The 14,348-nt window shown below is 45.5% G+C and overlaps 1 protein-coding gene across 5 annotated transcripts in view; it reads right to left on the reverse strand.

Moving 5' to 3' along the window:
- LEMD1 (LEM domain containing 1) overlaps positions 1 to 14,348 on the reverse strand; it is a 372,161-nt gene that overhangs the window by 130,081 nt on the left and 227,732 nt on the right. For all 5 annotated transcript variants that reach the window (XM_044076814.1, XM_044076813.1, XM_044076815.1 and 2 more), the window contains exon 6: positions 1,284 to 1,355. In XM_044076814.1, coding sequence (XP_043932749.1) covers positions 1,284 to 1,355 — 72 coding nt within the window. The remainder of the gene's footprint in view (positions 1 to 1,283; positions 1,356 to 14,348) is intronic.

Below are 14,348 nucleotides of genomic sequence, written 5' to 3' on the forward strand. Positions count from 1 at the left end.
GCTTCCTTGGCAGACTTTCTCTATTTACTTGCATCTAAGCAGGTATATACCCCTCCCTTCCATCTTCCAAAACCACTCTGGAAGACATCCTAGCCAAACAGTCTGTTCTTGCTCAAATCCAGGATAAACTATAGCCCCTAAATGTGAACAAGTATCTTTTCATTCCTTATTACTTCCTTACTCTCCCCTCTTCAGTTAATTCCTTACTGCTATCCTTAACGCTCTTCCTTGACTTTCTCTATAAATATACCATAAGCCTGTTTTTCCCTCACCTCATACTGCAATTCCCATTTGTATTAGGCTAACTTACATTACTTTCTCTACAAACTGTCTAAAGTTTTTCTAACCAATTGCCCTATACCTTGTATTGATTTTTAACCAATATTTTTATATCATGTCCAATTTAAACTCTAAATGTATGTTTTATTGTTGATTGCAAAATTACTGTTCTTAATAGGTTTTAATAAAATTCGGAATTTTTCTCCCTAGGTCTCCGCTGAAAATAGGGTTCTACCCAGTTGGACTTTCCCGGTAAATCAAAGGTCAATAAATATGTATAAAATCAGACAAATGTTAGTGACCTTAAATATAAGATCAAAGAAAGGCAACTGTGCACAGGTACTCGAAAACAAGTGTGATCCAACTACCAGAACTAGTCTAATAACCCAGAAAACATCAATATGTTTCTAGAAATCTTTGGAGCCTACACATTTCAGCCAACTGTCAAACTCACAATCTAGTGAAGGCCTACAGTATACAGATGTCTTAAATATATGAACACAAACAGAGATGAGCGTGAAATGGATAACTGGCTAGAACTGCAACCACTGCTTAGAATTTATACCAAAATAATAAACATGCATATATAAATGGTTAAATATTTCTCAGTTAAAACAAGAGTAGGAATACAGGTATATAAAAAACTCTATGAAGAGGTAGAAACTTAGTTGTGTATGTTACAAAGCTGGAAGCAAAGACAAAAATTATTCATGCTTAGAATTAAGTGACATTTGCAAGGACTGGTTCCAGCAGAGCTGGTATCAGTGGTGATGGTGAGTGAAGTCCACCAGAAGACTAAATAAGGAATGAAATCACACATTAGGTACAATGTAGCAGTTCTGCAGCAGATAGGAACATGTACACAAGACAGCAGGCTGCAAGCACTCAGCCAAATCTGTTTTCACTTTCAGAAAGATTTAACTTGGGTGCAAAACTATTAGTTTCCTCAACTGCTCATAGTTACTTATTTGCATAATGAAATGAGCAAGATATGCCATATTTACCTCTGCTTGATGGCAATCCTCCTGAATGCTGAAGTCTTCCGTAGATGCAGAGATTGAAGACTTTCTTTCCAGCTATTAGCATAAAAATGGCTACATCAAATTTTTAGACATTAAGTATACATTTTTAAAAGTACATCAGCTGTACTCTAAAGCTATTGGCAGTTTCAGTTATAAACACTTTCAAAAATTAAATATATATTTTTTTACTTTAAGTAGGTCACCTCTGCACAACTGAAGAATATGCCATTTATGACGCATCAGTTTCAGTTTACCATACTTTCGATGTAGCAAGTGATTTTGCAAAACTTCACCAAGGAATTTTGTATTTTACACTCTCAAAAAAAAAAAAAAAAAACAGCAGCAGCCCTGGCTAGGCTTCTGAACACATGCTCTGCTACAGCTTGACAAGGCTATTTATAAGTTGAGGAAATTAATCTTCCGGCTGTCTTCAAAAAAGCAGCAGGTCACACTAACTTTAATCCTACCATTCCTTATTTCTGTAAAGTCTCAGTTCTGTGACTACAGGACTAATGCCACAAATGTTAAGATCACTCAGCAGATAAAACTTGTCAAGGCTGTTAAGCTTCTTCCCCATGCCTTCCCTTAGTCTGAAGATTTTCTGCAGACACCATGATGTATGTAATTAGAACACGAGAAGGAAGGAACCTCCAGACCAGCAAGAAGGCTACGCTAAACAGGATGAACCTACCTCCTAAAGATGTATTATGGTACATACACAATTTCTGTATCTGATAAGGTGACAGAGGCCACAGCAAATCCTCTCAGGTGGACAGCTCTATGGAAACCACCTCTGGATAAAAACAGACCTACAAGGAAACATGCATCTCGACATCACATGCAGCTTATACTGTTTTGCAAATGTCTTCAGTGAACACCAACTAGCTGACACAAATGTCATCTATGGATAAATGCCAGTTTGTAGAACCTGCAACTCCTTGGTTCATAGGTGTTTACTAGGCCAACGACCACAGGGGCCTTTTTAAGCCTAGCCATGCATCCCAAGTTTCTGACCAGTTCTAGTACCCTTGATAAGTGTAAGCAGAGGCTTGGGAGATGAAACATTTACAGGTTGCCTGTGTCCATAACAGACAGGTGTCGAGACAGGGATAAATTTTCTATTCTCCATCCAATTGTCAAGTTACACTTGAATTGTGTTAGAAGAACTCTGCTTCACATGGATGGGGAGAGCCTGCTCCAGATACGAGCTAGTCCCTGGGATACATACCTCCCTTTCCAGCAGGTCCTATTTACATCACAGGCAAGGTTTAAGTCTTTTGAACAGGTCCTTCTGGTACCGTTTTGTGGATATGCAGGAGGTCCATCAGAGTGGAGTATGCCAGGCATACCATCTCCCCTCAACAGCCTGTAGGAGACAGAATATAGGGACAGAGCCTTGAGGCGGTCTGCACAGGACATTTTACTTATGCCTTGTACTCTTTTAGCGAGGAACATCTGTGGACATTCCATTTGTTGGATATGCCCGTTTAGGTACAAACCAAAGGGGTCGCTGTACTCGATGATAGGTCTGATGAATGCAACACAGGGGAACAATGAATTCCATGGACGTAGATGCTAAATTAGAAGTTATGTACTCACCATAACGTTCCATCTGAGTAGGTGACTTCATTCGGATGCAACCTGTGGGTATCGGATCCGACCTCGGATCCGAGCCGGCAATTCAAAAGCTTAGGCTCCGAGCTCCTAGCTCCTCCCTCTTACCCATAACCCCTTGCCAAGCCCTGACTGACCTCAGATTGAGTTTGCCTCAAAATACTGACTACAGTACACGAAAAAAACAGCATAAATACTCGCTCTATAAAGGTCAGGGGGATGGAGGATGGTTGCATCCGAATGAAGTCACCTACTCAGATGGAACGTTATGGTGAGTACATAACTTCTAAATCTGAAGTAGGAAGACTTCATTCGTCTGCAACCTGTGGGACAGAGTCCCCAGCTACCTGAATCTTGGGCGGCCGTCATGGAAGGATGTTTCGGAGCACCGCTGAGCCAAAGGATGCTCTTCCTCTAGAAACAACATCCACCTTATAATGAGAAATAAAAGTATGAGGAGAGGCCCAAGTGGCTGCCGCGCAGATATCATCCAATGATACACGGGACTTAAAGGTGGCCGACGTGGAAACTGCCCTAGTAGAATGAGCCGTAACCCTCTGAGGAGCAGGTCTACCTGAAGTGTCATATGCCTGCAGAATACAATTAGCAATCCACTTAGATAGTGTGACTTTAGATACTGCTTTACCCAGAGCAAATTTAGCAAAGGAAACGAACAGCTGATCTGATTTCCTGTGACCAGCTGTTCTGTGAATATAAAAACGTAATTGTCTATGAACATCCAAGGAATGCAATTTGAATTCTCCTTTGTTAGAGTACTTGGGAAAAAACACAAGTAAATTGATGGATTGGTTAATATTAGATTCAGAAGAGACCTTCGGAAGAAAAGATGGATTGGTCCTGAGGCACACCCTATCAGGGAAGAAAGAAAGGTAAGGCGGCTTGACGCATAGAGCCTGAAGCTCAGACACTCTTCTGGCTGAAGTAATAGCTACCAAGAAGGCAGTCTTCCAGGAAAGGTACTTTAGATCTGTAGAAGCTGCAGGCTCGAAGGGAGGAGCAGTAAGGGCTTGCAGAACTAAAGACAAGTCCCAAGGTGGTACAACCTCCTTGACTGGAGGCCTCAACAAAAAAATCCCTTTGAGAAATGTTTTGCATAATTTAGCGTCATGAGGGGAGCTGTCTCATGACCAATGTGATAATGCGAGATAGCTGCCAATTGTACCTTAATCGTGGAAGAACTTGCCCCTTGATGAAAGAGGTCTGTTAAAAAATCCATCACCGCTGACATAGGTGCCGAGAAAGGATCCAAAGTTCTCTGTACCGCCCAAATAGAGAATCTCTTCCATTTACTCCGATAAACCTGCCTGGTGGAAGGTTTATGAGCTGCCACTAAAATGGCCTTGACCGGTGATGAGATACCGGGAGTCCTAATCAAGGATGGAACTGGAGCAGCCAAGCTGTCAACTTCAGGGTGCGCAGATTGGGAACCGACATTCCCAGAGGGTGGGAGATGAGATCCGGAATTGGATCCAGAATCCAGGGTGGATTGATTTTGTGAGACCATACGAAGGGGAACCAGGGTTGACTAGGCCAGAACGGGGCAATGAGAATCATTCTGCTCCCCAAACTGTTGGCTTTCTGCAGAAGCCTCTGCATCAGAGGAAGTGGAGGGTAGGCATAAAGGAGACTGGGAGGCCAAGCATGCACCAGAGCATCTCTCGGAATTCCCTGGTGGGGAAGCAGAGCGAAGAAATTGTCGCATTTGGCGTTTGAGGGAGAGGCAAAAAGATCGCAACAGGGTTGCCCCCAAACGGCAAAAATCTTCTTCACTACTTGAGGATTGAGAGACCACTCGTGTGGAGAAAGAATGGTGCGACTGAGCTTGTCCGCAAGGATGCTGGACTTTCCCGGAATGTGCGTTGCTACCAGAAAGCGTTTGGTGGAAATTGCCCATTCCCAGACTCTCATGGCCTCTCGACAAAGGGGGTAAGACCTGGTTCCTCCCTGTTTGTTGATATACCAGACTACCGACATGTTGTCTGTCTGAATCGCAATAGTCCCTGAAGGAAGAACGTGGTGAAGTGCTTGCAACGCTAGGAGCAATGCCCTCATTTCCAGGACATTTATATGCAATAACGTCTCTGTGGGATTCCACGTGCCTTGGACAATCTTTCCCGCAGAATGCCCGGCCCGGCCACCCGAGGCAAGAAGCGTCCGTGGTCACTGTGGCTCGGGGAAATGCAGCACAAAAAGGTCTCCCTGTCAGGGGCTCCGGAGAAAGAAGCCACCAAAGAAGGGAGTCCCTGCACGCCTTGCTGACCGCAATCGGGCGTTGAGAGAGGAACAAAGAGGGACCACTGAACCTGAAGGGTCCATTGAAGAACCCGCATGCGTGAGCATGAATGAGAAGCGGAATAGCTGCCGCCATAGAACCTAGGGCCCTCAGGACCCGAAGCTGCAGTTGGAGATGGTTGCAGGACCGCTGCCACATGACACTTCAGGTTGGCAATTCTGTCTGGAGTGAGGAAGGCTCGCATTGATCTGGTGTTTAGTCTTCCTCCTATGAAATCTATAACTTGTGTGGGGTGCAGTAAAGATTTCTCCCAGTTGATCGTGATGCCCAGCCTTGGGGCTAGTTGAAGAAAGTAGTCCCTGGCTGAGCACAGAAGATGCCTTGATGATGCCGTCAGGAGCCAGTCGTCCAGGTACGGAAAGACCTGTAATCCCTGGAGCCTCAGGTGGGCCGCTACCACCGCTAGCACCTTGGTGCACACCCTGGGGGCTGCGGTGAGGCCAAAGGAGAGCACCCTGAACTGATAATGACCGGCTCCCAGCCGGCAGCGAAGAAACCTCCTGGATCGTCTGTCCATGCGAATGTGGTAGTACGCGTCCTTGAGGTCGATGGAGCACATCAGTCGTTCTCCTCAAGAGGGAAGTATAGATTGGAGGGTGACCATCCGGAACTTTTGCTTGGTTACTGACAGGTTCAGCTGGGAAAGGTCTAAGATTGGTCTTAGGTCCCCGTTTTCTTTGGCACCAAAAAGAACCTGGAGTAAAACCCTAATCCGGTTTGATTTAGGGGGCGCTGGATAGCTCTTTTCCTAGCAGCTGTTCGATTTAGACAGCTGCCGCCTCTCTGGTCAGGTGGAACATCTGGGAGGCTGCGAGATTTAGGAACCTTGAATAGGGAATTGAATAACCTCTGGATATCACACGAAGCACCCAGCGGTCTGTTGTGATGGACTCCCAAGAAGTCAGGTGCCTCGAAAAACGCCCCCCGACTGCCTCCAGAGACGGACAGCCGGGCAACCCTTCAGGGCTGCTGCGTGGGTCTATCAGAGAAAGGTTCTCTGGACCCAAAGTTGCTAGGAGCCCCCCTGCCTCTAGGGCGGCGACCTCCCGTCCTCCTCTGCCACAGAAGGACTGGTTATCCGGAGCAGGTTGGGACTGCTGCGATTTCCGGAACCACATCTTCTTCTGTCCCTTTTGGTTCTTAGAGAAGGACCTCTGGGGAGCTGAGAAGCGGACTCCGACGGCAGACAGCGTCTTCCCGTCCTTTTGCTCTGGACTAATGTTTCGAACAGTCTTGCCAAACAAGGCAGAACCATCGAAGGGGCATTCGGGTCGCCTTGAAGGGCTCTGCAAAATCACAGTGGCGGAGCCAGGCCTGTCGCCTCATGACTAGGCCTGCTCCGCTGGCTCTAGCGGCTCCCTCAGTAGCGTGAGAAAGTAGCCGCATAGATGTATTGGAAACTGATCTGAGAGTGGCCATTCGGGTGGAGTATACCTGTTTATCCTCACTCGACATGGACTCCGGGGAGATGCAGCGTATTCTTTAATCAGATCCCGCTGCATCCTAATGACATGTGCCATATAGTTCAGCGCTCTCAAAGAGAAGGTTGCTGAACTGAAAACTCGCTTCCCAATGCGATCCATCGAGCGGGACTCCTTGCCCGGAGAATGCATAGAGGGACTCTCCTGGGCAAATTCCCTCTTCGTGGCTGCAGCCATCATCATGGCATCTACTGGGGGCCCTTGCTCCAGTGAGTGCGGTCCGCCCGGAGGAAAGGATGCGGTCAGGACGCTTGGGTACAGGCTCAACGGTGTCCGGATCCTTCCACGCTCTGATGGATATAACATCCACCAGAGGGTCAGCAGGAGGACACCCAAGAGGTGAAGGGCCCGCCTCCAAGAACACAGACTCGTCGAGGAAGCCTTGGGGCAGACCACCCCTGATCCTTAACATCTCCATAATGTCTCCAAATGAGATGTCCTCAGGGGTGACCTTGGGGAGCCTTCCCCTTCATCCAAATCTGTGTCTTGATAGCGGACTCGGGGGAGTCCATGTGCCTCCTTTTGCACTTGCGCTTCCGAGGTACTTCATCAGGGGCTGTCCGAGGAGTACTCTTCCGCAGTTGGATGTTCCAAGGGAACCACTTGGGACATCGAGGCGGGCTGTCCCTGGGACGGCTGGTGGGGCCTGGCCCAACTGCAAGGGAGTGCGGGATGGAGCCATGGCAGGGACCGGGGTCCGGACGTCCTCAACAGTGCCCTTTCCACTACGTCGAGGCCGAGGGGAGCCAGCTTCTCTAAACCCGAGCCGACCCCACTCGGATCCGGCCTTGCGGATCGGAGTCGGGCCTTGACACACCAGCTCCCTCGGATCAGAGGCTCGGTCCTCGGCTCCGAGGTCGGGTCAAGTACCCGGCACTCAAGGGATGGGGCCGGATCCGAGTGCGCCGACCTATCGGATCCGACCCACCCCGGATCCAAGTCTGCCCGGCGCCCGACAGCTCCGAACCCGTGGTATGGGTCTGAGAAGGAGCCAAAAGGGGCGAAAAGGGGAAGCCCCTCCCGGATGGGGGGGGGGCTAGGAGCACTCCCATTTGCATTTGGGCCTGGATGAATTTCCTCATCATCCGGTCCATATCAGCTTCACTCATGGAAAAAGTTGACCTGGTGGAGGCCACGAGCGGACCTAGAGAGCCGCCTCTGAGACCTCCTAGAAGGGCTAGCCTCCTCCTCCTCGGGCCCAGGAGAGAACCGAGGGGAGTGGAGCCGAGGAGGAGGAAAGCTAGAAGGCACAGCGGAGGCCGCTTAGATGGAGGAGCCGAACTGGAAGTTTCGGCTCTCCGTTTGTGGTGCCTCTCCTGTGCCTCTCCTTCTCTCTCTCCCTAGAGGACTCTTTCCCCTCCGGCAACTTAGAGGGAGGTTGAGTCCCAGCCGGAGGGGAGCCCACAGCAACAGGTTGCTGAGTAGAAGGGCAGAAGCGGCGGTATCTGGAGGTAAAGACCCGCCAGCACCAGCCGACCTCCGCTCCCTCAAAGCCCGGGGGTTGAACCCTGCACAAATGGTACAACCAGATGACAGGTGTTCAACCCCAAGCATTTTGCGACCCGAGTGTGGCCATCCGCTGGGGACAGCTTATGGCCACACTCGGTACATTTAGAGAAAACAGCCTTATGGGCTTCAGACATTATAAACCCTGAAGGCCTAACACAACACACACACACCAAACTACGCAAAACCCGTGAAATATTAACTAAAGAGAGAGAGGAAAGCCTAACACAATCAACACTAATAATATAAGTAACAAAAATAGAGAATTTTTAAACTTTTTTTTTTTTGTCAGACAAACGTATCTGTCACCAAAAAACGCCAGGAGCTCAAGAATCCGTTGCTACTTGAAAAGCGGCAAACGAAATCTGAGGTCAGTCAGGGCTTGGCAAGGGGTTATGGGTAAGAGGGAGGAGCTAGGAGCTTGGAGCCTAAGCTTTTGAATTGCCGGCTCGGATCCGATACCCACAGGTTGCAGACGAATGAAGTCTTCCTACTTCAGATCCTTTGTTTATAAGTTGCGCAACTTTGAACAATTTCCTCACTACTGCAGGCAACAGTTAAAGGATAGATTACTGTCTATGTGCATCACCAAATCACTGACTACTGGGGTCAACTCTAAGGGGTGTGTCAATATGGTACTTACCAGAGGGTGGAGGACTTCCCAAAAGATGGAGCTGTGCATTTCTTAGCATTTAGTTTTAGTCCATGGCTCGGACACCAGTTGTCAGTGTCAGCCCTTCTTGGAGAACACTTGGGTCCGTGTGGGATTCAAATGACAGCTCCTAATTTGCAACCATCTGCAAATTTGGTCAGCCAGAGACTACAGACACTGGCCTTGACTTCAGAGAAGTAAATTCCAAAAAGGCACAAGTCCAAGGACCAATCCTGAGGGAATCCACTTGTAGCTGACCTCTCGACACCCCATTTCTAACTTCCTGGAGCCTATGAGCTAATTGGTTATCCACTGGGTGACACATGGATTTGTACCCGACCTCGAGTTTGTCAACAATGCCCAAGTGGGGTAGTGTGTCAAATGCCTTGGCCGGGTCAAGGTAGGCAGTGTGAACCATTTTGCCCTTATCCATTGTTTCGGTGACCTTCTCAAAGAAGTCCACCAGGTTGAGTACGCATGATCTGCTCTTAATGGAACCAAACTGGGTTGGGTCCAGTGTCTGGAGGTTTATCGTATTATTGATAATTTGCATGGTTTTGCATTTAAAACTAATAAGACTTATAAGTCTGTAGTTTCCAGGGTCCGAAGATGGCCCACCTTTGTGCAGAGGGATGACTGTCCTCCATTATTGAGGCAGGAAGCCTGTTTGGAGGCTTCAGTTAAACAGCAATTCCAGATGGCCTGATAGGTCATGTTTCATGCTATTTAGAAGGCATCCTGGAATACTGTCGGGCCCCATTCATCCAGTGTTCTTGATCTTAGAGCATTAGTTATCACAGGGGGAGTTGTATTTGATGGTACTTCCTGAAGGAAGGTTGATGGGGACAGAGGTAAAGTTGGGGCTGAATTTATCGGCCAGTAGGTTTGCTATATCTTTTGGCTCAGTATAGGTGGCTCCATTTACAATGAGCTTTGTAGAAAATTGTGTATTGCCTTTGAGGTTGCAGACATACCTAAAGTATGCTTTGTGGTTATTCTTTGCCCAGGAGGCCACATTTACCTCAAATTTGGCTTTGGTAGACTTTGCCCTCAGAGTTGTTTAGTTTGATGAGAGTGCTTGTATCCTGCTGGGTTCTGTACCTAATTGTTGCCATAATTTTCTTCCTTCTGTAACAGAGCCTATTGATTTTCAGATTCCACCAGGGTGGCTTGTTTTTTGGGTTAGTTCTGTACTTCCTCGTGAGTAGGGCTGCCTCTATGCAGTTATTAACATACTTGTAAAAGGGTTTCTGTGAACAGTTCTGCACAGGCATCAGTGTTCAAGGTTTATGGGGGCTTGAAATTTTGCCAGGTTATCACTTAATAGCAGAAAGTTGGCCTTAGAGTAGTTAGATTATTCCAGAGTTAGCTAGGGGTCCAGGTTTTATTTTCACTTCAAAGGAGACCACTTTGTGGTCTGATCTTAGCAGGGAAGACATTAACCACTAGGGGGGTGTGCACTACTCTACCATATTAGTGAAGACCAGATTCAGTATGGCTGCACCCCTGGTTGGTGCAGACAATCTGATCCAGGGAGTGTGCGTTTACAAAATCCAGAAATCTCTGCGCCTGTACGTTTGGTGTTGTACAGGATTCCCAATTAATAGTGGGGTAATTCAAGACGACCATGAATATGGTATAGGGCTAGATGGTTAGCGTTTCCAATAAGTTTAAATACACGGTATGGGTTTCCTGGGTCATAGTGGGGAACCTATAGCTTTGCAAGGAAGTACTGGATTTTGCCTATGGTGATTTGAAGATGGAGTAGTTTCAAGTGTATTGTTCCTGTTTGATCAAACCTGAGGTATATTTATTTTTGATGTAAAACAGAGGCACCTCCACCTTTAGTCCCAGTCTGTGTAGTAGCTTGTCTAAATGTGTGAAAGGCATTCTAACCTTGCACTGTCTCTGTACACTCTCCATGGCTTTAAACCACGTCTCAGTGACTGCAAAGGCATCAGCATTTGCTAGGGTGTAGAAAGCTTCTAGGGAGTGGAGCTCTTTTGTTTAGACTCCTAGTGTTGAGCAGTAATACCTTTAGATTTCCTTGGTTTTGATTTATGTCAGAAGTACTTTGTTTGGCATTGCCTAAAAAATGCACTACGGGGCAAGACAATGTTTTAGCTAATATGTGAAAGCCTACAGGGAGAAGTGCAGAGCATCCCTGGCAAAGCAGCATGGTCTGTTGGCCATCTCCTTCCAAGCCAACATATATTACACTCCCCTTAGAATGATGCCAGAAACGAGGTGAATTATTAAAAAAGTCATTCATCTTTTGTTTGTTTGTGGCATTACTCTTGGAGAAGGTAAACTGCTGCTCAGTGCCAGGCTCATATCAGCCTGAGTCACATTCTGAGAGCTCCCTGATGTCTTTCTTCATCTAGTCTAGGCAGGTACATCTCAGGTCATTTACACCCACATGGACTATGGTTGAGTCATACTGGTACTTGTGGTCCATTGACCTCAAGTCCACGCGTAATGTGGCGGATCCTTGCCCCAGATAAGCAACTGACTCTCTACTCAGCCTGATGAGAGGGGAAATCACTGGAAGCAGGACTACTCAACCCTGGACTGTTCGTCCCCACTGTTCAACCCCAATGCATTTCTATACAATTTCATGTATAAATTTATATGTATTGTATATGTGATTTTTTAGTGGACAGTTCAACCCCAGACTATTTGACCCCAAATATATTCTTAAGTACTTTATCATTAAGTTACTAATCAATTATTCAATAACTCATTTAATATTATTTTAATTATTACATTGGTTAGTATAAATATAACATTTAAATCTTTAACATATAATAACTAGTGTTATGTTTTAACATACAACTGTTACTTTATAACCTACTTTATGACATGTTTTCCAGGGAAAAGCCGAAAGAAGAAATATATATTTTTTTATTTTATATTATGTTGATATGTTAACCAATATCTACTATAAATAATTTCTTAAACTACAAACTACTAAACTTTCAAAACACACTGAAACGAAAACCAAAACCGCTAAGGCGAAAGTTGCGGAAATACGCTTTTAATATTTCAAATTTCAAACATTCTTGGAAATATTCAACTTCCAAGCAAAGCTTTTTATATTTTAACATGTGGTGATCCAACATGTTCAAAAGTTCTGTTATAGTAAATATAGTAAATAGTTATATAAATAATTTCTTTAAAATTAAATGAAATAATTTTTTTATTCAGGTTAATATGCCTTCATCTTGAACATTTATACTGCCACCAAAGCTCAAACAGCAACATGCAATTTTCACCATTTCCCACAGTCTACCATCAAAGCACATCAGAACCTCAGGAAAGTGGATATGGATGTATGAGTAAATGCAAACACTCTTGATTTCCAGCAACATTGATAGTGTGTAGTGCTGCAGAGGACTTGACTTGATTGCAGAGTGCAAAGACAAACATACAACACAATACAGTCTAATCCATCTACAGTGCACAAACATTCCTAAATAAAAAGTACAGTTTTGTACCTACCATAAATGTAGATGTTAGAGGATCCACATTGCTGCAGTCCTAACCATTGGGTAAGTCCGCTGTCCAGTCGGCCCGAATACCAAAGTATATGGCTGACGTCGGTCAAGGCGCATTAGACTGATGTCAGGACGTCAGGGTACTAATGCGCATGACCGACGTCATATCCTCAGTCTTTTCTTGCCCCAGATGTCAGAAGACCCTAAAAGACAAGGCTAAACCAAAACACCAAAAGCCCTGCATCAAACATATATACAATATATACAAATGTACAAGAATATATATATATATATATTAGCCCACACCACCACCCCTAAACACAGAGGGGAAGGAGGGAGGGTAAATTGGACTGCAGCAATGTGGATCCTCGAACATCTACATTTATGGTAGGTACAAAACTGTACTATGTTCTTCATTCCACATTGCTGCAGTCCTAACCATTGGGTAGAATCCCAAAGCAGAGGTAAGGGAGGCTGGCAAATCATAAGGAAGCAGGAGCTGTCAACATGCCTTGCAAAATAGCTGTGGCAAAACCAGCCCTAGATTTAGAGTAGAGAGGAAGGTGGTAATGCTTAGAGAAAGTATGCACTGAACTCCAAGTAGCTGCCTCCAAAATATCCTTAGTTGCCACCCCCCTTAGAAATGCTGTTGAAGTGGCAGTAGCCCTAGTGGAATGAGGCCTAATCCCAGCTGGAATCTCCTTGCCATGATGGGAGTAACAAAATGAAATGCAAAACCCAATCCACTTAGAAATAGTTTGTTTAGACACAGGCTTGCCCTGAGAACTCAAAGCAAAAGAAACAAACAATTGCTGAGACTGCCTGAAATCCTTAGTCCTGCTTAAATAATAACGGAACTGCCTATGTACATCTAAAGTGTGCAAAATCTTTTCCCCCTTATTTTGGGGATCTGCATAGAAAGTAGGCAAATGAATAGTTTGGTTTAAAGCCACACTAGAAACCACCTTAGGCATAAAGGAAGGATTAGTACTAATGATACCCTATCCTTATGGAAAATCAAAAGGGCTCTACTGCCATAAGGGCCTGCAACTCAGAAACCCTTCTTGCAGAAGTAATAGCCAACAAAAAAGCAGTCTTCCATGACAAGTATTTCAAGTCAGCAGTAGCCGCAGGCTCAAAAGGTTGTAGAGTAAGTTTTTCCAACACAAAATTGAGATCCCAAGCAGGAGTAGGAGCTCTAATGGGGTCTTATATTCTTTGCCCTCTAAGAAACTGCTTGAACAAAGGATGCGAAAACAATGGTGGGTCACAATCATAGTGAGCTGAAATTGCTGCAGCATGAATCTTAATGGAAGAGAAAGACAAACCTTTGTCCAGTAACTCAGTAAGATATTGAAGAGCCACACTCAAATTAGGCTCAGAAATCTCCAAATTCTTTGCTGCACTCCAAAATAAAAATCTCTTCCATTTTTCTGCGTACACTTTTCTTGTACTAGGTCTTCTAGCTTCCATAATCACATTTAAAACTTGTTGAGGAAGTTGAGACCTGCTGTGTTTCAACACAGAATATGCCAGGCTGTTAGATGAAGAGAGTGAAGCTTGACATTGAGCAGGTGACCGTCCTTCTGAGATAACAGATGTGGAATCAAAGGTAAAGGCCATGGGGACTGCCTTACCAGACTCCTTAGTAGTGGGTACCAGTGTTGCCGAGGCCAATCTGGAGCTATTAAAATCATACTTGGCTGGTCTTGTCTGACCTTTAGGAGCACCTTTGGAAGAAGAGGCAGAGGTGGAAAGGCATACACATGAAGATTTTTCCAACTGAAAGAAAGAGCATCCACTTTCCAAGCTGTATGATGAAACCCCTTTGTGCAAAACTTTGGCAGCTGGTGGTTTAGTGGAGAAGCGAACAGATCTATGTCTGGAGTTCCCCATGACACTGTCAATTTCTGAAATACATGAAGATCCAATTTCCACTCGTGGGGATCCATGATTTGCCTGCTTAACACATCTGCTAAGGAG

The sequence above is a fragment of the Protopterus annectens genome, chromosome 7.part0 (assembly GCF_019279795.1).
Source record: "Protopterus annectens isolate FY-2018-M chromosome 7.part0, PAN1.0, whole genome shotgun sequence".
NCBI classification, from domain to species: Eukaryota; Metazoa; Chordata; order Ceratodontiformes; family Protopteridae; genus Protopterus; species Protopterus annectens.